Here is a 24,275-nt window from a genome sequence, read left to right on the forward strand (position 1 = left end):
AGATGGGAGGGCTGCCGTCAAATAGTTTGTTCCCAACCTTAAGACCTCACCTATACCCTCTTCTCAGACCAGATGGGAGTTATCACTCTGCTGAAAACCACAGTTCCCAACCCAAAGTCTCCATTCAGGACTCATCATGTTTTTATTCTGATGTTTCCCCAGTGAGAGGAGCTGATTGCACTCCTCTGACAGTCTGGAGATATCATCCAAGCATGCCTTTAAAGAACAACAACAACAACAATGAAAAATCCTTTGTCTCCTCATTAAAAAAAAAAAAAAATGTTTGGCTGTGCTTTTTTTTTTTTTATGTTTAAATTACTTACCAGTGAAATTAATTACCACACTTCCCTCAAAAATCTCAGAGTAAAATAAATACCCTGGGAAAAGGCACTCATTTTAATTCCGTGGCTTTGCATACTCTGGCACAATATTAGCATTCCTCATACATAGAGACGTTTCTAAAATACTCTTTGTGGAGTACTTTACTCTTTATTCAGCATTTCATCATAATCTTTTTTTCATTTAACTTTTAAACTACCTGTATCAGTTTCCTAGGGCTGTCATAACAAAGTATCACAAACTGGGTGGCTTAAAACAAGAGAAATTTATTCTTTCACAGTTCTGGAAGCTAGAAATCTGACATCCAGGTGTTAGTGGGACCACGCTTTCTCTGAAGTCTCTGAGGGAGGATCCTTCGTTTCCCCTTCCAGCTTCTGGTGGCCACAGGCATCCCTTGGCTTGTGGTAGCGTAACTCCAATGCCCGCCTCCATCTTGTTGTGGTCATTTTCTCTGTGTATGTCTCCATGTTCACGTGCCATTCTCCTCATCTCATTGGGTGTGTTGCTGTCTTCTTGTAAGAACAGCAGTCAGGTTAAGTGTGACCACCATCTTACCTAATTAAAACTTCAGTATGATCTTATCTTAACTAATCACGTCGGCAATGACCTTATTTCCAAATTAAATCTCATTCTGACGTATAGGCTATCAACCTATCTTTCTGGGGGACACAGTTCAACCGATAGCATCACCCAATGAGATAAGCACTATTTTCTCCATTTGCTAAGATTTCTAGTTTAACATCTTTTTAATTTTCCTAATGATGAGAATAACAGTAGCGAACCCATAGGATTTTGGGAGACAAAATGAGAAATATTAGATGTTAAACATTTACATTTTAGGATATTGCCTCTCTTGTAGTAATGTGTAATTTATTGCGCTTTTTATAAACAAGGTGGGTTTTTTTTGTTTGTTTTTGTTTGTTTTTTTATTAAGTCCACCCTTGTGTAGTAGAAAGAGAAAGGGGCTTTGGAGTCAGACCTGTTTGGAACCCCAGTCCTCCCTACCTGGAAAGTTATTTTGAGGAAAAGGTGATTTGGGGTGAAGCTTGGTAACTTACTGCAACTGACAAGCTGTGGAATCTTGGAGAATTTACTTTGAACAAAACAAATGACATTGAAGATAAAAGGAGAGAGAGAGAGAGGGCAACAAACCAAGAAACAGACTCTTAACTACAGAGAACAAACTGATGGTTTGGGAGGTTTGGGAGGTGGGTGGGGGGATCGGTGAAACGGTGATGGGGATTAAGGAGTACATTTATCATGATGAAAAAATAAAAATTAAAAATCCTTGGAAGTAAGTATAAATATACATAAATAAAAATTGCTATATGAAAAAAAAAAAACAACCTAGCTCATTGTCACACTCAAATAAAAAAAAAGAAAAGGTGTTTAGCCTCTCTGTACTTTACTTTCCACCTCTGCAAAATGGGACTATTAGTTATCGACCTATAGGAATGTTTGAATGTTGGATGACTTAACAGAGCCCAGGTTTTTAAAGCACAGCCTTGTAAAGAGTAAGTACTCTGTGAATGTTGGCTACTATAGCCATTATTATCATTAATGTGATCTATAGTATTTTTGACAAAATATTTTCCCCTTCATCTCTTATTACCAATGAATTCTGAGGAGGAAGAGGAGTTTGTGTTTATAGAATACAAAGGAGAAAATGGGAGGAGTTAAAACTCTACTTTATCCTAACCAAACTTGTTTGATTCTAGAGGTTTAAAATTGCTAGAATTTCCATGAAATGATAGAATAAAGTTATATCTGTCTATCTCTATCACTTATGTATCACTGAATAATAAATTACCCTGAAGTGTTGTGGCTTAAAACAACACACTTCTTACTCCACAGTCTGTGAGTCAGGAATCTGAGCACAGCTTAGCTAGATCCCTGCCTTACAGTCTCTCATAAGACTACAGTCTAGTTATCAGCTAGGGCTGGGGTTTGACTGAGGAAGGATCATTTCCAAGATCATTTATGTAGTTGATGGCAGGATTCAATCCTTAAGGGTTGTTGGACTGAGGGCCTCCGTTCTTTGCTGCCATTTGGCTGGAGATTTCTGATAGTACTTGACATGTGAGCTGCTCCATGAGAGTCTGTTTCATCAAATCAAGAGAGGGTCTGACAAAGACAAGAGTCACAGTCTTTCGTAACCTAATCACAGAAGCAACATCCCTAACTGCCATATTCTGTTGGTTAAAAGCAATTTACTCAAGTGGAAGAGATTATAATAGGCAGTGCATATCAAGGACATGAGATCATTGCAGGCCATTTTATTTTTTTTTTCAACGTTTATATACTTTTCGGACAGGGAGAGACAGAGCATGAACGGGGGAGGGGCAGAGAGAGAGGGAGACACAGAATCGGAAACAGGCTCTAGGCTCTGAGCCATCAGCCCAGAGCCCGACGCGGGGCTCGAACTCCCGGACCGCAAGATCGTGACCTGGCTGAAGTCGGACGCTTAACCAACTGCGCCACCCAGGCGCCCCTGTTGCAGGCCATTTTAGATGTTCCATCCTTTCCTCCCTCCCTCAATCTCTTATCCTATTTATGTATTTACCATCTGTCTGTCTGCCTGTCATTAGTCTACTTTCTGCTGAAACTCTGACTCTCATCTACATATGCCATACTCAATACCTGTGTATTTCTCAGTCTGACCTTCACCCAGTACATGGTAAGTGCTCAATAGACGTTTGAATTCAATTTAAATTTATAGCATAAAAGAGCATATACAAAGAGTCAACTATTCATCACCTTAATATAACCATTATATTGGTTATGTTCATATAAATTCACAAGGTTCATTTACAAGGTTCTCTTTTAATGTATACTTATGACTTTATTGGGTGTCCAACAAGTGTTTTTCTAATAAATGTAAGTTTTCATTTTTACTTAAAATGGGAAAATGTTTGAAAAATGTATGTGTGTGTGTGTGTGTGTGTGTGTGTGTGTGTGTGTGTATTTGGTCCTCATGGTTGTCAAACTGGCCAGGTAAGACTTCGTCAAGTTGAGAAGCCTATCGTTAAACATTTAATCATCACAAATAAGGCTGCATAAATGTCCTTGTGAGGGAGGATTTTTTTTTAATTTTCTTGAACTGATATGGAAATAGTTGGTTCAGAATTTTGAAGCTTTATTTTAATATCATACACATGTATGTGCATTGGCCAGACCCACTTTCTAATAGTTTGAACTAGTGCCTATAGCCAAAGGTCAGCAGTAGTCACTGACTGAGTAGATCCTTGATAAATGTTGGTAGCATTTGGAGGCTTGCTCAGAGAACATTGCCTGTTTGGTGTCATCAACCTCAACTCAACTCAATGCTAAGTGAGGGTTGCTGGAAAATTTCCCATGGGTCTTATTCCTGCTAAGTCCCACCTCTCAACCTCATTCCATATTCCCTGTTATCGTTGCTCCAGGATTTCATCCACCTTTCTCTTTATGGTGGCCACCATTGGCCCACTCCATCAATTGGTAGTCTGTGAGACTGGCCAGCAGCAGACAGAGACAATCTCCTTTCCCTTACCCCCACCCATCTCTATATACTTTTCCCATGTCATTGCTAACCATTATTCTAATTTATTTTTACAAAAGTAGGAATATTTGGTTGCTATTTTTTTTCACTTTTAAACATAATACAAATGAAAATGCATTTAGAAGAAAGCATCAAAACAATACATGCTGTAGATGTGAAAAATTCCTCCCCGTTCTACTCCCCAACAGTAATTGCCTTTACTGGTTTTGTGTAATCCTCTGACAGCCCTTTTTTCTCTGTGTTTTATGGAGAAAAAGTACACACACAAAGAGGGAAAATGGTATAGTGGGTCCCTGTGTGCCCATCACCCTGCAATTATTGTTGTCAATAGTTTGCTGATTTTGCTTCAGCTATCCCTCACTCCCAATTTGTTTTTTGTTGCTAGAATCTTTTAAAGCAAATCCCAGATATCCTATCATTCCTCCTTTAAATATCTCAGTATGTATCTCTAACAGACCATTATTTTTTAACATAATATCTCAGCATCATTATCACATCTAGCAGTTCATATTCAAAATTCTTTAAGTGCTTCAAAAAACTTTTTTAATAAGTTTTATTTTTTTATGAGTGTGTTTAGATAAGGATCAAAATGTCTACATGTTGTACTTGGTCTCCTTTAGTCTATAACAGTCACACCTAAAATTTTGCCCATGCCATTATTTGTCGAAGATAGTGACTCATGTGTTCTTTAGAATTGTCTACTTGGCAGATTTAGCTGATGGCTGCCTCTTTGTGTTAATTTGTTCTTTTCTCCTAGCGATTCATCACTTTTTTTTTTTTTTTGGTCCCATTGGACCCACTGTGTAGAATGAATGAAGACTGCTGACCCACTTATATCAGAATCATGTTTGTAAATTCATAAAATTAAATTCATAGAAACTATGTAAGAAAGACATGATATCAGATATAGTTATCAAAATATAAAAAAATCAGTAGTGTAATGTTATGTGTGCTTCTTTATTAATAACAAGATGTAGTGGAGAGTCTAATAACTTATAATTTCTAAGTAGTACTGAATGTAAGTATTTGGAAATACCTGTATTTTTAAAAACTGTAATGTGATAGAAATATATATGAATTTGATTGTCAAAATCATAGGAAGTGGTACACTACTATTGTTTGTTGCCTTCATTCATAATTTAAGAAAATGCTAAATTGCCTTTATAGGATACTTAAAATAAAGATGTCTTTTTTCCCCTAAACAAGTTCACAGACTCTTAAATTTTATCCATGGACCTAAGGAATGCCAGCATACAGGCCATGCTGTGTGCTTCCTCTGGCATCATATCAAAGGTACTTGTCTGGTTTACTACTTTTAGTGATATTATGATTGATCAGCAGGTTAGGCGGTATAATTCCTATACACTGATTAGACATTTTCCCATCATCCTTTCTGCTAATGATTTTAGGATTAATTGATGAGAGCTGTCCAGATCTCTTGTCTTATTAGAGCTTATAAAGTGGCAATTTTGTAATTCTGTCATTCTTCCAACCTTTTGTTACTGGCAGTATTGCCATAAAGAAAAGGGTAGTTACCCTGAAATCCAGTTCATGCAATAAAACTTGATTATTACTGGATTCCTTTATCAATTTTCAGATAATGACCTAGTGTCCTAGCCATCCCCAATGGTGATCAATAGGCTTTGTTTGCTTTTTGGTTTTGGCTTTGGCTTTGGTTTTGGTTTGAAGTACACTATGAATTACAGGAAACTTATTTATTTGATCCATTTCAATCAATTTCAGTCATTATTCTCTTTGATGTTCAGTTTATTCAATCAATGTTAGGCCAGTGTGAGCCCCTCTAGATGGGTTTCTATGTCCTTTTGAAATGACCACATCAGCCTTTGGCAGATCCTGCTTTTTGGCATGGCAAGATGTCCCAGGCACAGCTTGTATCATACCTCTTCCAGAGCTGGAGTAAGGAATTTTTCCAAGAATCTTTTGTTTCTTTTAGTGGGCAATGGTATTTCAAAACAAGAGTCTAGGCAGTAGGGATATTCATTGCTATTAGCTGTCATCATTTCTAGGTCTTTTCAGTGGAGACAACTATGAAATGCTTATTTTGTAAAAGATAAAAATAAATCATAAATTTATATGATTTCCAGTGAAAATTTCAGTGTACAGAATTTTTCTCACCTTCTTTGACTCTATACCTGAAGTAGTTGCCTCTTCTGCTTATAATGTTCATTCCTAATGATGGTAATGTAATGGCTTATTTATTTGCTATAGCCCACATTATATCCGTAATAGTTTCAAAATAACAATACCCATACTATAGCTAGCAATAAATCTTAGTTTAAGCTCTATTTGCAGATTTTTTTTTTCCTTTGGAATATTTCTCATTAAGCATGAAATCAAAATTTCTGCATTTTAAAAGCCACTTAAAATAATTATTGTTTCTGTGGTGTATATATATATATATATATATATATATATATACATATATATATGTGTGTGTGTGTGTATATATATATATATAAATATATATATATATATATAAAACTAGGTTTTTTCAATTTGCATTTAATTTGCAGAGATTGTTTTTATCTTTTTTGACTTAAAAAATTATATAATAATTTTACATGATTCCAAAGCTAAAACTTATTAAAAAAAAAGATATATTCAAAAAACTTTGGCTTCTATCCTTGTTCCCTTGGCCCTATTTCCTTGCTCCCCCTTGGTTTACCTTTTTTTTTTTTTTTTTTTTTAGTTTGAGTTGATTGTTTAAGTGTTACTTATTGAAAAATCTATCTAATCTGTATATAGGTCATATATACATATTATATAAATCCAATATTTATATAATATATATATTTATGTTCCTTTCTCGTACAAAAGAAAGCACTATAAACACTGTTCTGTGCTTTGCTTTTTCCATTTAATAAAATATATTTGTGATTACTCATATCACATATAAAGATTGTCCTAATTCCCTTTTTAAGTAAATAGACTCCACCGTCTGGATACACCATAATTTTTCAACCAATTACCTACTGATTGTCCATAGATTCTTATGTTAAGGTTTTTATTGTTAATCACTATGATGTAATGGGCAGAAGTAACAGAAATTACACATTCAATTTTCAGAATTTATAACTGCCTAGCCTTGAATCTCCAGTGGTCTAGTAGATTGGACACAGCTTACAATAGTGAAAGATGCTTAGAGTAAGTAAAACCAGTCAAAGTGGCTGCAAATCCAGTTCACTCCAACCATTGATTTCTTCTCTGTGAGCCTCCATTTCTTCACCTTTTAAAAAGCGATAACAAAACCTACTTCTCACTGTTAGGATTTTTACAGACCACAGGAGACAATGTACACATAGTAAATGACAGAACATCTGAGCTGTGATATGTCCCTGTAAAGTCATAGCTACTATTTAATTTTTTTAAATTGTTTTTAATGTTTATCTTTATTTTTGAGACATTAAGAGACAGAGCATGAGTGGGGGAGTGGCAGAGAGAGAGACGGAGATACAGGGGAGAGGCAGAGAGAGAGAGAGACACAGAATCAGAAACAGACTCCAGGCTCTGAGCTCTCAGCACAGAGCCTGACGCGAGGCTGGAACTCACAGACTGCGAGATCATGACCTGAGCCCAAGTCAGATGCTTAACCAACTGAGGCACCCAGGTGCCCCTATTTTTTTTTTTAATTTTAATTTTTTTAAGCCCCAACATGGGGCTTGACCCATGATCCTGGGATCATGACCTGAGCCGAAATCAAGAGTTGGGCACTCAACAGACTGAGCCACCCAGGAGCCCCATAGCTAGTATTAATGTTAATTTTACTGCTTCCCTCAGCAATATAAGAAGGAGTCTTTAATGGTCTTAGCCCTTTATTTTTATTTTATTTTTTGATGGGTGGGCTCATTAGACCCTCTCCTTATCCCTAGCAGCACAACTATAGGGAAGAGGGATGCTAATGGGAGAAGTAACTCACCTTGAATCTGTTCTCCAAAACTACTGCCTGTCAGCATGTTTAAAGATGACCTTTTAACCTGAGTATTAAGATTTCAGGGGAAAGAGTTAGAAGTGTAGTCACAAGCCTGTAACCTCCTGGGAGAGTGGCCAGAGAGTAGAAGTTTGTTTTCTGATAGCCCTTCACACCAGAGCTTCCAAATGACCCCACTTCAAGGTCATGCCCTCCTTGATGTTCAAATCTGGCAACCTCCTGCTGGCTGCAGGGTGACCAGGTATGTCTTGTCAGCCTGCTCTCCTGCTTCAAGGTCATTTCCAAGCAGCATGATCTGGGAGTCTCTGTCTGAAGCAGGTTACTAGCATTCCAGAGACCTCCATTCCCTAAGCCTTATCCAGGAATGATTCCTTCTGAGCATTTCATCCTTGATCCCTAGCCTAAGAAGCTACTGGGAGGAGAAAGGATTGGGGATTAACTAATCTTGGAATGCTTCCTTGAAGGGGGTAAGTTTTGAGCAGAGTTTTTAAGAAACAGGGAGAATGGGATCTCAGGTAGGAGAGAACAGGCCTCCTCTTAATGATGCTTCTGTGCTCCATTGGCGAGAAAATGGGCTTTAGAGTTGCCCTGAATGCCTAATAGCCTTTGGCTGCAGTCTGTCACCTCTCAGAACTTCTGTTTTTTCACTTGTAAAATATGGTTGTGACAATTGTTAATACTCCCTAGTCCAAAAGCACTGTCACGAGGAGCCAGTGAGATTCATAATGTCTTGTGCTTGGCAAAACATAATGGAAGCTCAGGAAATGTGAATTTCCTTTCTACCCTTTCCCTTTCCTGAAGGACTTATCCCACCATCTCTTAAAAATAAAACTAGTTTGTTATAATAATAGTAGTAACAATAAGAACTGAAATTTCTTGGGTGGCATGGGCATACATTATCTCAGATTCTAACAACTTTGTGCCGTCGGTGAGACTAGCCTTACTTTAAACATAATAGAGCAGAGGCTCTGACAGCATGTTCATGGTTCCATGCAAGGCCTCGGCCAGCCCATGACTTAGCTTTTATAGAAATCAGGAAATAGTGCTCTTCTACTTGGATTCAATCCGGTGGGCACAGGCACAGCTAGCGGGGCTGAGTCTGGATTCAGATCCTACTCACCCCCTTGCCTTGTTACTGTCACATGTGTGCACAACTCGCACAGCTGTGCCCAGAGGCCCTGGCCTCATGATAAAATTCCAACTTACATTTGTCTTAGATTCGGATCACATCCTTTCCTGTACTCCCTGAGAGTTTATCTCTGCCTGGTTCCTATAGGATTCTGCTCCATTGATGATCTTTCCCATGTGTCTTCTTTCCCTCTTGTCTGGCTTTTTCTCCTTAGTGGATACACTCAGTACAATTTCTATATTTGGGTACTGCTGGGATTGAAACAAATCGTTGCTCATAATTTCACCCCTCAGCTCCCTTGTCCCCCGTTGCCTGGCTGCAAACCTGGCAAATAGGCCTTCTAAGAAAATGCTTGCCTTATGGTCATTACACTAGGCTTCCTTGTATTTTAGCCAAGGCTTTACTGTTTTACCTGCTGCCCTCAGCTCCTAGCAAGTTGCTTTGTACACAGCAATCATTCTTTGGCATGGAAGAACACATTTTTCCCAAGAGCAATCATCTTAAGCAGGCACTAGAGGGCAGCAGGAGATCACAGATGACCTTTTTCTCCAGCCTCCCTTTACTGGCCAGGGCCCGTCTTGTCCCACTACAGGCAGGAGTAAATGATAAGCTTCAATACTGACTGTTCCCTTCCAGGAGGGGTAGAGGAAGCCTGAGCACACCTTGGACTGTGGAAAGGCCCACTTTGGGGTCCACTGAACTGTACTGGGATTCTTCACTCTGCTCATTAATTTCTTTAGGACAGCAGAGCCACACAGGAATTTTAGTACTTGAAAAAAAAAAAAAATTGAAGGATTCTAATTTGCAAACAAACATTAAATGACATTAGCCACTACTGGGATATTGGGTACTGGGCAGTGTATAGGGCTGGCCCTCCTTGCCTTGCAGAGAGTATTTTCCTCAGATTTAACTGCTTCCTCAGAGATGTTACTGCTTTCACTTGAAACAGGTATCTTCTTGTGAGGTTATACTGTGTCACTCTGAGCCTCAGTCTCCTTATCTATAAAAGGGGGCAACTGTTCCTAATTTGTAGTATGATAGGAAGAGCCATATGATATCATCGGTGTAAATCTGCTGGGGCTGCATCTCGTATTTGATGCTCAGAGCAGTTCAGTCAGGAATTAGTGTTCCCATTTTACAAGCGAGGAACACCAAGGTTGGAGAGGTAGTGACTTGCCCAGAAGGATCCTAAATCAGGGAACCTAACTCAGTAGCTTTGGACTTAAGTGTTCAATTCTACCGTTGTCTGCCGTGTTCCACTAGGTAGAAAGTGGGTGGTTTGGGGAGAAATTCCTGACAGTGTGGTTAAAGCGCTGCAGGTTACAAGGGAAGCTTTACAGATCCAGACTTGAACAAGAACTGAATAATGCTGAGGTGAAGGCGAAGGGCTGGGACAAAAATAACTCTGACGATGCTCCGGACACCCTAGAATTTGTAAATTCCTCATCAGGTTCTGTTTCGCATTGATCCTCCGAATATTCCAAGATTTAGGTACTAACAGTATCAACATTTTACAGGCGAGAACATGGAGCCTCAGAGAGGTTAAGTGACTTGTCCAGGGTCCCCCACCTGGAAATGGAAGAGGTGGAATTCACACCCAAGCAAGTCTGTGTGCTATAGCTGCCCTCTGCAAATGGGCTGATTGTTGTATATTTTGGGAAGAAGCTGTGAATTAGGTTAGATCAGGAGACCAGTTTTCCTAGGATTTGGCAGTTTTGTAGACCTGCCTTCCCTTCCATTCCTTAAATATGCACATGTGTGCACACACTCACATACACATACACTCACTGAGACACTTATACCTTACCAGAAGCCACTTGGGAATGCCCCACAGTTCCTCCACCTAGTTTGTTGGTTAATCTTAGCATGACCCCCAAGGAGGGGACAGGCTTGAGGACCTTCGATAGGTTGTCCTAATAGCATAAAGTGCATACCTCTGGGTCTGAGTCTAATGCTTAGGATGAAGAATGCAGTTCCTGTGTGGGAAGCCATCTAGATTTAACAGAGCTGTCCCATAATGGAACTGGAAGCCTAAAACGATAATGAGCTTTACATCATTTAAAGCTTCCAAAAAGAAGAGGATGATTTGGTGGTGAATGGAACATCAGATGGGATTTCTGACCAGGTGACCTTTAAACTACCTTTTACCCGTGAGATGCTTTAGTCCATGGAAAGAGGTGAGGGAGCCTGGCGGTGTTGTCTGGGCATAACAGCAACAGAGAAGGCCCAAGTGTTTTCAGCAGAGACTCGTTGTGCAAGAGTGAGAGTTAGTGCTACAAGATTTGTCTATGTCTACAACATAGACAATGGCAGGAGTAGGAGAACCAGTATAAAAAGTTAGGCTAGGGGCGCTGGGTGGTTCAGTTGGTTAAGCAGCCTACTCTTGGTTTTAGCTCAGGACATGATCTCACGGTTCATGGGTTTGAGCCTCATGTTGGGATCTTCACTGTCGGTGTGGAGCTTGCTTGGGATTTGATCTCTCTCTTCCCCTCCCTCTCTCTCTCTCTCTCTCTCAAGATAAATGAGTAAACTTTAGTTTTTAATGTTTGTTTTTTTTAACTTTTATTTGAGAGAGAGAATGCGTGTGTGCATGCGCGAACTAGTGGGGGAGGGGCAGAGAGGGAGACACAGAATCTGAAGCAGGCTCCAGGCTCTAAGCTGTCAGCACAGAGCCTGACATGGAGCTTGAACCCACCAACCATGAGATCATGACCTGAGTCGAAGTCAGACGCTTAACCACTGAGCCACCGAGGCGCCCCTGCTAAAAAAAAAAAAAAAAAAGGCTAGGCTAGTTACTAACTTTAATTGGCTTTGGGCAAATTACTTTGTCTCTCTGAGCTATTATTTGTACCTTAATAAAGTAAGGTTAAGACCATCTGCCTTTGGAACTATGGTGGTAAGTTGAGATAGCGAGCTTAAAGTCTCACAAGTGTTCTAGGAATGGAAGCGATTAAAGGGAAAGAGGGTCAGATCACGTTTATTTATGCAGATACTTAACCTGTAAGCCACCTATACTACGTCAGACAGTGAACTCTGTGCTGGGATGCAAGTAGTCACTAAGACAGGCTGTGGTCCTTGCTTTTATGGAGCTTGTAGTTTAGTTGGGGACACAGTTATTAATTGAACTAGCATATTAACTAAAATTAAAAATGTGATAAGCACTCTAATGAAGATGATGTAAATGGTTCGGTTGATAATATAAATGGAGAAAATTCGCAATACAGTTTATGAATATAGGTACGTTCTAAAGTATACATGTGACTTGCTTCTCATGATCCTTTTAATGTATTCAATGGGATAATCTTCCTCTGCTCCTAGATGAAGATTTTAGCAGGGCACATCTAATCTGTTCTCACTTTTATGGGCTAGACGGCGATATAGACATTTTCAGCTGCTAACACAGTTTCCAGTCAGGAATTAGGCTGTCCAGTCTAAGAATTTTAATCAGATCTCTAAATCTGACATATCACATCTCCTTGCCCTCCCCAGTGGTGGGGGCATTAAGAGGTGGGACAAGATTGGCCTTCATTCTGTTTTTCTACCTCACATTTCTCTTTCCTCTCCCTCCGTGGTCAAAGCAGAGGGAGGAAGTGGTAAGGATTAGGAAGGTCATCCTTACCCTGGTACCCTTGTATATGGCTCTGTGTTCTCTGATCTTGACGGTTTTTAAAGCTAGCCCTTTCTCTTGGGGCTTCTTCGGGAGCTTTCCCCAAGACCTGGGATGATGCATTTTCTCTCAGGCTGCCTGCTACCGTTCTCCCTCCACCTGTGTTTCTCTAGTGGCCTATCTCATAGGGACTCTCACTGGGGTGAACCCCTCAATCTCTGTTAGAATTCCTCTCGGGTAGGACTTAGAACCAACCGTTCTAGGTCTCTCTTTCTCCTATGTGACTCACACCTGGTACAGGGAAAGACTGGAACATTTTCACTTTGGCAGCCTCTGGGATTTGGGCCTCATCCCCGTGTAGCCCGCGCACCGCCCCCCCCCCCCCCCCCGCCCGCCTGTGGTGTTGCCACAGGTCAGTAGAGTTTTTGCAGGTGGCGTTAAGACTCTAGTCCACTATCTCCCCAGTTGTAGGGAACACCTACCAAGTTCTCCAAGAGGCACTCTTGAGATCCTTCTTACAAAATGGGATGAAAAGGTACCGTGCTCCACATATCTCTCACCTGGGGTGCTGGAGACTCTAAACGTCAGGTAATAGCCTGTCTAAAACAAATCTCTCCTAAATCCTTCCCGTCTATTCTCTGACCTTGTTTTATTTCCTTGTTCTGGCGGAGGATCCTGGAGTTCTGAAACTAGGGTCCATCTCCTTTGTAAATCCTGCATATTGGGGCTCGGCTTTGGGATTTCATTTCTATTCTATCTTGGTGTCTCCGTAGAAATTGCAATGGTAACATCCTGTGAGCTGCAGCAGCAGCGGTAAGAATTATAACAACCACAGCAGCAGCAGCAGCAGCAACAACAACGACTAATACAGACTGAGAGCTTAACCTTTGCCAGGCACCGTCGTTGATCCTCCCAAGAACTCATTCAGTCAGGTCGGTGCCGTGACTTACGAAGGGCACACTGACAATGCGTGACCTTGACTGTTCCGCTGGGGAGTTTGGATTGCACAACGCACAAGCACAGGCCTTGCCGATGGCCTTTCGGCTGGCTACTTTCCCTTTGTTCAGGATATTTGTGTGGGTCCTTGAGTCAGGCCTCAGAGCAATTGCTTTCCTCCAACAGGAGACAGTAACTCCGCCTAAGAAATGATCCCATTTCAGCAATTCCTGGGAGGCCGTTGCTGTAATAAAGGCCATTCTTTATGATATAAAAGTCTCACCCTCTTCCCCCCCACCCTTAACGTTTCTAATTTGAGCCCCTCTGGTCCCTGTGGAGCCTTTAAATGCTTCAAGTGCAAGCCTATTGCCAAAGCAAGCCTGTCTGACTTGGGAGGCAGCGCCCTGCGCTGTGGCCGAATATTGAACAAACATTCGCACGGCTTTGGCTCTCCCCGGAGCCCTTCGTCTGTTGCCTTTGTTTTGTTTTCTGGATGAGGGCAAGCAGTGCCATCGCCTCCTGCCGGAAAGCCCTGGCTGTCCTCCCAACAAGGACTTGTCACTTCAACTGAGGCTGCTGCTTTTTTTTTTTTTTTTTTTTTGGTGGCAACAAAATTAGACCCAGCAGGAATTTGGGAGGAGAAAAAAGAGAGTTCAGTTGGCAGGTTCTCAAATGAATGGGTTGTAGTGTCATTGGAACTGAATTGGGCTTGAAACCAGACATGATCCTATTTTGGAAGCATTGTTCAGAGGGATGGGAAATGTGAACAGAGGATAAGTCTCTTCAAAAATGCTCTTGATCCTTGCCTGTTAGAGACAGGCTGTTTTAAGTGAACTCTCCCATCCCCTCAATGGCAAGGGCCTATGTGAAAACCCAGGGGAGGTCAGAGCAACTGGCAAATTGATCAGCTATTCATCCATAAACCTTCCAACTGAGAAAGCTAATTTTGCTTTGGGAAGAGGTTGCCACTTGATTACAAGCCATCAATTAACTGTTAGTCATGACATGCACAGATCTTCGTTCTTCGACTTATCAGTGCTTTGATAAGATAGTACAGTGATCAGGGTCTATAAATACATATTCAACAAATATTTATTGAAAATATTACTGAAAACCTGAAGTGTTTCATCTTCTATGTGAAGTGGGTATGGGAATCAGCAAAACTAATACGGTCTTTGTCCTCATGGAGTTTATAGTCTGGACGCATTAAGAGGTGATGGATAGAACAGGATGCTACAAGAATCTTTAATAGGAAACCCTGTGTAGATTGGTGGCATGGGGATGGAGTTCAGGGAAGGTCTTTCTGAAAAACTGGCACTTGAACTAAAGATGACTTTAGCCACAGAGTGAGGTTGGATCAGAAATAATTAGATTTCACAATTGCCATGTCTACAGAGGAATAATTAATGGAATGGTTAATGGTCTTCCCTGTTGTAACTTTCATCCAGATCATAACTTAGGCATGAAGCGATCTTTACAAAAAGGATCATTGTTAATAAATGTGCATGGAATATAGAGGTAAATCTCTTTCTCTGTTTAGGTCTCAAGTTCTTCGTTTGTTGAGCAACGGGGTTGGACCAGGTGATACTCAAGGACCCTCCTTTTGCAAAACCAGCTTCTGTGTTCAACTAGGAATTCTATATTGCTACTGTAGTGCAACTGTTAGTCTAGACCGTGGGCTTTTAACCCCACCTGTAGGATTGATAGGTTGAAAAAAAAAAAAAAAGATGAAAGAGATTTATTGGAAAAAAACAGACCAGCAAAGATCTATAGCTTGTTTTGTTGTTAAATGGATAGTTATATCTTTAACCCAGTGGCTATGAATGTTTGATCAAGGGAATTTTTACTTCCAACACCTTATTTCCTTCCCAGTTAAATTATGTGCATGTGGCAAGGTGCTATGAGGGGTGGGCCATCTATGGTTTAAAATACAAGATAAAATTAGTAGTTTAAGTGATGAACTAGTTAAGAGAAGAGACTGGAATCATGTACCGAAAGGAACCCAAACTCAGAGTGTGACCTTGGAGAGTCTTTCTTTGGGACACAGTTTCCCCTTGTTCAAAATGGGAGGGTTCTACCAGATTACCATTTTCAAATGTATGTTTTTTCAATAGTTTTTTGGAAGATGTTTTATGGAGAAAAGGTGCCTCACTATTTTTTTCTCATTGGAGATTCACAATGTAAGTGTATTGATGGCCTAATCGGTTCCAATGTTACCATTATACTGCCACATTCTTGTGTGACCAAAGGTAGATTCTCTTTCTGAGACTCGGTTTCCCCATCTATAACCTAGGACTGGAGCAGAGGTTCCCAAACTTAATCTGTAAAGGATCAGATAGTAAATATTTCAGAATTCGTGGGGCATAGCGTCCTGGTTGCACCTACTCAATTGTGCCATTGTAGCCATACACAATATATAAATGAATGAGGGTGCCTGTGTTCCAATAAAACTTTATTTACAAAAAAGAAAAAAAAAAAGGCTGAGGTGTGGATTTGACCCATGGACCATAGTTTGCTGACCTCTGGATCAGAGTGTGGGCTAACTGTCTCGCTAGTGTCCTCACAGCTCTGACTGCTCTCTGACCTTCTCCCCTCAATGGTTATTCTCTCCAAAGTTTGAAGTTACCCTTCTCCAAAACTATTCCTTCTGGCCTCCACTTCCAGAAGTCATCATCATCATCATCTTCTTTCGACTTGTCTGTACTTAAGACTGTCTCTGTCTGCCCAGCTGCTGAGATGCCTTCTTCACAGCTTTGTTTTGTTTATCTTAGTAACTACCCTTCTTTAATCCCTCTGAAGGATTGGTTAGCTGGAATTTGCCTTGTCTTCCTCCCTCAGAGTCTTTGATCTGATGCTCATAAGCATTTGCTGACAGCCAGACACAAAAGGTGGAGCCCAGATCCCAGGCCCGAGGGCCCAGAGAGTAATGAATGAAGGCCGCATTTATTTTGATTTCTCGTTCACAAGCCCATTTCCAGATCGCCGCTGCATGTCACTGCAGGCCAAGAGCAAGAGCAGGAGACAACCCTACTTTTTCTCTCAGGCCTTGGTGCCCAGGGCCTCTGTTTCCACTGAGGCAGGAGCCTGCCTTCTCTTTACCAGGCTTAGAAGAAACTGCCGTCTGGACCAAGCCCTGTCCCTTATTACTTACAGGGCTATCCTGTTTTGCCACTCAGATTATGCATCTCGTAAGTTTGAGAACACCATTCACATAGTCTCTGATGTAAATGGAACTCCCTGGGTTGTACCAATTACTTGGCTTTTTCAAGCTTTTTGGCATGGCTGTAGACCACTCTCTTCTTATGAAGCCTTATGTAGAAGGCCAGTCTATAGGAGAGATACAAGTGGCACTGCTCTAATGGAAGCTGAGAGGTGGGGTTTAGAGTGCCACCTGCCCAGTTTCCCTTTTGTCCTTTGCAAGCATCTGTTGAGATGCTTCTTGGGATCCATAAGAATTCCTCTGAAGGATTTTGGAGCCTCCCGACTAGATCATGGATGTCATTCTAGCCATTCAGATTCCATAATTTTCCTCTTTGATGAAGTCTTAAGTATATCCCTAGTGCTGTGCTGGACACTGAAGCAGACAGGGTGCGGGAGGCAGGAGTGGGAGACATGGTCCCGTCTCCAAGAGCCGATAATACGGTGGGCGAGGTCAGCAGAAAATGAGATGAGAAAATGAGCTTAACAAGAAAAAGGCTTATCAACAGAAATGCTTCTTTGGAGAAGAAGGGCTAGAGCAAGGAGAAAAGATTTCCCGAAAAGGGGATATTGAAATGGAGCATGCATGGGTGGTAAATGTTTGGAGAGGCAGCAGAGAAAGTGGGCAGAAGTACAGAGGTGGGAAATGCTAACTGCACAGATCAAGAGAGACAGCCCAGAATGGAGCATATGTAATTAGATCTCAGCATGAGCATGAAGAAGATAGGAAAAGAAATTTGAACAAGGGACCAGAGGAGCACAGAAAGAAAGGGGAAATCATTTCTTTTCCAGGCAGGTCCTCCTTCTATCTCATTTACCAGTCATCACTGTTTCAGTTAACGTTATAACCCCATTTTACAGAATTAATCTCCAAAGGCGCTTAGGTATTAAGAGACCTTCCCAAGACCCCTTGCTATTTTCAAACAGAGTAGGGATTTAAATGGAAATTGATTGGACTCCAGCTTATGTTTCCGCCATTACATGAAACTTCATGGAAAATACAGGACTGGAGCAAGTTCTCAAAAGAAAGGTAAAATTTATGTAAATTGACAGTAGACAGGAATTTCCTGTTGGGAAAAATTTCTTTGGATATTTACATCTTACAGGGCCCTTGGAGAATCCTCTTGTCTAAGCAACCAACTTCCAATATGGAGAAAGTGAGGCCCAGAGAAAGTAAGGAGCTATTTAACATGAATTAGAAAACAAGATACCATTCTGACACCTTGAGTCCTAAAGCAGGTGTGCTTTCCAAGGCATCATGAGCAAACCATTCTACCATCTTTTTTTTTCCTTTCCAGTGGATACCTCCTCCTTAGCACATTGGACCCTATGGGTTCAAGAGTCTGACCTTTTGAACAATATTGAATTTCTCTTTCCTCTCCAGAGACCACAGAGCTGGGCAGCAAGAAGGAACTCAAGTCCATGCCCTTCATCACTTACCTCTCAGGTCTGCTGACGGCGCAAATGCTGTCAGATGACCAGCTCATCTCAGGTGTGGAGATCCGCTGTGAGGAGAAAGGCCGATGTCCCTCTACCTGCCACCTTTGCCGCCGGCCGGGCAAGGAGCAGCTGAGCCCCACGCCAGTGCTGCTGGAAATCAACCATGTGGTACCACTGTATACCCTCATCCAAGACAATGGTACCAAGGAGGTGAGCTCCCCTGACACAGCCACTGTGTCACATTTAAATATCAATCTTCCTGCCTCCTGCCCTTGTAGGCCCTTTGTCCACTGGGATTGTCTTGTCATCATCACCATGGTGACGACTTGCATTTATTGATTCCTTACCATGGTTTAAGTACATATATAGCTGCTATTACCAACAAATCCTCAAATCTCAATGGCTTAAGACAATAGAAGTTATCACTTGTTTGTGCAGAGTCCCAGATAAATGTTTCTGATGATGAGTGGCTTTACTCTGAGAAATGGTTCAGAGACCCACCTTGTTCTGTCTTGTGCTCCATCAACCTGATGCTTCCACAGTTGCTGTGGAAGAAGAAATAACATGGAGGATCATACGTGAGAAGTTGAAATGGGCCAAGCCTGAAAGTAACAAATATCATTTCAGTTCCACTCCCTTGGCTAGAACTCAGCCATTGGACACACCTGTCTGCAAACAAAAACAGGGAAATCTATTCTATCTGTTTGCCGAGGAGAAGAAGATATATGGGTTTGTTGAAAACCTGACAGTCTCTGCCTCAGTGCTATACTTGGATTATCTCATTTAATCTTCCCTCCAGATCTATGAAATACATATAAATATTGGTGTGATTCATATGAAATTACCAACTGTGGATCATTTTTTAATTTATAAAAATGGTAATTCCATGTGGTTCATCCTAATGTCATGCCCACTTTACAAGTAAGGAAACCTCGAAGATGTTTAGTGATTTGCTCAAAGTTAGTCTGTTTCAGAGCCTATGTACTTAGTCGCGAAGTTCTATCTCCTCTTTTTCCTCTTTCTGCATCTCTCATTTTCCATTACAGTATGCCTGGACTTGAAGAGACCATATAAATGGTTCACTGGTTTGCAAAAGTGTATTAATGAACAGTTTCTCTAAATGCAATCTTTCAGGAACCCCAATTCCTAAAAACCAGGAATAGTGATGCCACGCCTTCACTTAGGAAGAGGAAAGTGGTTAAAGCATCTCTACTTGGTCCCCATGCTTCCCTCTGCAGCAACTCCCAGATAGCTGGCCCTGCACCTCCAAAGAAGATACTCTGGTAGATCCCTGACCAGCACCAATAGGATGCTATGGATTGTGCGTTCCCACCATAGCATTCTATTGGACAGAGTGCTAGAGGGTGGTACGTGGTCAGGTAGGGTTTCATAGAGGACAGAGAGGGGATCAGAGTAAGGAGGTGGGGAAAGCATTAGGTAGATGACCAGATGCAGAAAAGAACATGATCCATATGAAGACTGGAAGACATCCCCCGTGACTAAGATCAAGAGATAAAAGGAAAGCACAATGAGGCTAGAGAGGTCAGAAGGAGCCTGATCATACAGGTTATAGAAAACTAGCTCATAGAATTTGGATCTGTCTGGAGGGCAGTGAGATGCTTAGGATATGCAGGAAGGATTAGATAGGTTAGATTTGTGCAGCAGAAGGAGCCCTCTGGAAATGACGCAGAAGACCCCTCAGTGGGAGAGCAGTTAAATAAGTGTATAATGGAATATGCATACAGTGGAATGCTCTACAGCAGACAAAACAAATGGATTATACTGACACTTGATATGAGATGAACAAACATAATATTAAATGAAGAATAGAAGTCCCAAAGGTATAATTAATTTTTTTTTAACATTTATTCATTTTTGAGAGTGAGAGAGACAGAGCATGAGCGGGGAGGGGCAGAGAGAGAGGGAGACACAGAATCTGAAGCAGGGAGACACAGTATCTGAGCTGTCAGCACAGAGCCCGATGCAGGCCTCAAACCCATGAACTGTGAGATCATGACCTGAGCCAAAGTTGGATGCTCAACCGACTGAGCCACCCAGGCACCCCTCCCCTGTTTTAAGTTAAAACAGATACACACACGCCAAATACACTACATTTTTGGAATGAATACAGGTGTTATAAACTATTTTAAAAGGGAACCAAGGAAATGGTGAACGTAGGACTCAGGATGATGGTAGTCTTGAGTCAGGGAGGCGGGGCAATGGCTTGAGGGAGCCCTCATTACTTGATGGAGGAATCAAGTTCCTAGCTGGCATTTTGGGTGGTGGATTTGTGGGAGTTTATTAAAGCATTAAAACTAGCTAATTAACGAACACTAACTGGATGAATACATAAAGCCTAACCATGCATGGTGCAATAATGAGCTTGAATCATGAAGTAAGCATTGTGGATAATCTAATTCTGTGCATGAAAGGTCTCCACAATAACTATAACAAAAAAGCCAAATATGTATATATCTCCACCCCTCCAGCTTCAGGGTGAGAGATGAGTGTGAAAATGCAAGGGTGCAAAGGGGGAGACCTCTCAGGAGGGTGGTAGCTTCCGCCGAATACCAAATATGGTCCAACCAGTGTTATGTCAGTGTGGATGAGTGAAGCATCATGGTTAACTGCTCTCCAGTACTTGGTGGGTGAGGCTGTGAGAATCCCCATTTACTGCTCTGTAAACTTGGCCCAGTGACTGCCTTTCTGGGCCAGACTCTTCTCATCTGTGATGTGGCACCATCTTAGTGAAGTCCCAGGACTTTTGTGATGTGTTCTTGGCACATGCAATAGCCAGAGACTTGGTGGTTCCTTTCCTCCTTGCTTAGGAATCAGATTCCCCCATGTCTGGATTCTATGCCAGCTTCCCTTGGCATCAGCGAAATATGCAGTTCTTCGGAAATCCAGCGAGATGTTTTCGAGGCCAACTGGTGGGATGTTATCAGAGAAGCCCAAGAGTGTGAAAGCAGTCACTAGATGTCACTGTTCTCCTTATAGGAGATCTGGGACCCTTGAAGCACTAGTCATTCATTCATTCATTCATTCACCATTTTTGAGGACTTACTATATGCCAAGTACTGTGTCATGCCCTGAGAAGTAGAGTGTAATGCGTAGACTTGGTCTTTATCCTCACACGGACGAGACGGGTATTAATGAAACAATGATACAAGTAAAGATGGACTGCAAAGTACCAAGGGAAGTCCAGGCCAGTGGGTTGAAAGAGTGTGGTAGGAGGTCTTGTGGAGTTAGGGAACGCTTCCCTGAGGAAGTGACATTTAAGAGGGCTTGGATGCATAAGGTGAATGTGGAGGACTGTGTTTGGGGGAAGGCGAGGAGACTGAGCACATGCAACACTGAAGACCCAACTCCTGCAAAGGCCTGAAGAATGAACTGGCCCATTTGCCTGAGAAACTGAGTGAGAACCTGTGTGTGGCAGGGGCTGAGACTCGGGGGCAGCTCCATGGGCAGCACCGAGGAGAAAGTGGCAGGGCTGGGCCAGGCAGGCCTGGGGAGGCTGTGGTGGGGAGGAGTCTGGCCTCCAGTAGTGGGGAGCCTGGGAAGAGTTTGGGCAGGCAGACAGGCAGGGGTGATGTGTTCTCAGCCGCACACTCTCCTCCTCTTAGTCATCCCTGCTCAGAAACATCAGAGCTGGTTGATGAGATGGCTTCCTCGAGTCTCCAAGCTTCTTCTCCCCAACCCCCAATGGTAGGCCTTCTTAAAGTTGCATAACAGTCTAGGGGCTGTGGTAAGTTAGGTTTTTCCAGGAGATCCAGGCTAAGGAAGGAGTGGGTGGTAAAGGCCGACTGTAGGTCTGGAAATGATCTGGGGGAGGGGAATATGGTCATTGAATGAGGCTGGTGTGATGAGAGGCAGCCACTCCCCTTGTGGCAGTCATCTGTTTTTCTGCCTCCCCAGACCCCATTGATCCTTCTCCCCTGGCTTCTCCATCTCTTTGCTTTTCTCTGCAGCTGGAGGTGGAGGACACATGCATAACACACAAAAGAACCTTGGCCTGGGCTCTGACACTGAGGCACAACAAGGCTGGGAAAAGTCCTTTTTCCCTTTCTGGGTGTTTCTTCCCCTACCTGAAAAGGCAGAGAGGATGAATGAGTTTCTTTCTGAGTTTCCTGCAAGAAACTTCGTTGGAGTGGAATCAGGTAGCATAGGCTCTGTTGCTCTACTCAGGCTGGATTGGAATCCTGCCCCAATCTCCTGTTCACTGTGTGATGCTGAATGACTTCTCCAAATTTCAATTTCCACATCTGTAAAATGTGGTCTTTATGGGCATCAAACAAGATAACGAATGTATAGTGCCTGGCACATTGCATATAATGGACAAACATTCTCTATGATAATGATAAAAGTGATGTTCATCTCAACTTCGTCCCTCCTTTTTTCAAGTTTCCTTTGATACTTCCTCTTCTAAGTAGTACTCTGTAACTTTGCAGATGTCCAAAGTGCTAGGGACATGACATTCTAGAGTAAGATCTGTATTTTGCATGGGAGACATCACTGGGTAACCCAAAAGGACAGATCATGAATGGAGGGAATACAGGAACATTTTCACACTTTATAAACTTGGCTAGAGTCCATATTCTGTTGGTAAGGGAAGTCATAGGTGGAGTGCCACAAAGAATAAGAGGATTCCCTTCTCCTACAGACCTCCTGATGTGGAATGGAACCAGTCTTCTATGTAAGAACCCCTGACTCCCTTGAATTATTTGGGGGTGTTCAGGCAACTTCTGAGTCCCATTTTATGGCATGGTAGGAAGTATCAGTGAGGGGGTGTGGCTTGTCTGAGGTCTGTAAGGCAGTTCTGGCCTCTCATTCTGGACCAAGGTTAGGATGTGCTCTGAATAGCCCTGGGGACCACTGGACACCAGCTCCTTTGGTGGTTGGGGTCTCCTTGCATCCGTCTCCGTAAATACATAGGATAGGATGACTCCTTGTGCCTCAGTTGGAAAAGAGCCCTTCATTACATGTCACGCTGTGATTTAGAACAAAGAAAGCAGGAAAAAAATGATTTATGATGGACAGTTTGGTTTACATATAAATCTCCTCCCTCCACCTGTTAAATGACCTTACACAGCCCAAAACCACAGCTAGTGCTTAATGTATAAGACTTTGTGGGGCTGTTAATGTAGCCTTTGGGTGAAGGAGAAGAAGAGGCTGCGAGTGGGGGGGACAGAACAGAGTCATGGTGCAGAGCCAGTCAGACCTTGATTTGAAACCCATCTCTGCCATTGGCTACTGGGTGACCTTCCTTGTACTCATTTGTAAATTAGGCATTGTATCTATCTCTATCCATGTTGGGGCTAGGAGTTCTCTTTGGGACAACTAGAGAATTGGGACATCTGGAATCTGAACTAGGCTCTGCCCTTGACTCTTATATGGCATTGGGCATGGATGCTTCTAGTGTTGTGGTCTTTGTTACTTTATCTGTACCATGAGAATTCTGAGCTAACTTCATCACCCTCCCCCCCGTCCTCCACCTCCCAGTGCTGTGGTAGGGTCAGAGCTGACTTTTACCCTGAAAATAAGGGAAATACTTTGAGGTTAGAAGAGTCATCCTGTGACCTGCAATTTATTTCCCATCCAGATATATTAACAGTTTTGCTCCTTCAATTAATATTTGGAAGAGAAATAGGTACATATCTTGCACTTTATTGCAGTGACACAGCATTTATGAGTAGAGAGCGATGTTAAAACCACATCCTGTTCATCTTACAGATCAAGTCTCTTATGTCACAAATAGTAGAAGTAAGACCTAGATTTGAGGAGTGGCTTGCTCTAGTCACAAACCAGTTTTGAATTCGAAGCAGTTAGGCATGGCTTCTGGCCTCAGTGATGCCCTTCATCTCTCTGAGACTCAGTTTCCTCCTCTGTAAAATGGATAGTGGTAACTTTTACCAGAGGGCTCTCATGTAGAAAAATTAAGACACCCTATGCTAACAATTTGAAGACTGTGAAATACTCTATAGATGGATGATTATTTCCTAGTGCTTGGTTCTCCTGACTTCCGGTCATGTGAGTTTTGTTTTGTTTTGTTTTTCTTTTTTCTTTTTCTTTTCATGCTGCTCTAGGAAGAGCCATGTATAATTTTGGTCTTGTTGTGGTTGTCTGACCCTCTAGCAGATCC

General features: G+C 41.9%; 1 protein-coding gene across 5 annotated transcripts in view; it reads left to right on the top strand.

Moving 5' to 3' along the window:
• The window catches only part of ASTN2 (astrotactin 2), an 876,392-nt gene that overhangs the window by 673,174 nt on the left and 178,943 nt on the right, over window positions 1–24,275 (top strand). For all 5 annotated transcript variants that reach the window (XM_047831063.1, XM_047831064.1, XM_047831066.1 and 2 more), the window contains one exon: window positions 18,081–18,346. In XM_047831063.1, the coding sequence (XP_047687019.1) occupies window positions 18,081–18,346 (266 nt within the window). The remainder of the gene's footprint in view (window positions 1–18,080; window positions 18,347–24,275) is intronic.

The sequence above is a fragment of the Prionailurus viverrinus genome, chromosome D4, assembly GCF_022837055.1.
Source record: "Prionailurus viverrinus isolate Anna chromosome D4, UM_Priviv_1.0, whole genome shotgun sequence".
Taxonomy (NCBI): Eukaryota; Metazoa; Chordata; class Mammalia; order Carnivora; family Felidae; genus Prionailurus; species Prionailurus viverrinus.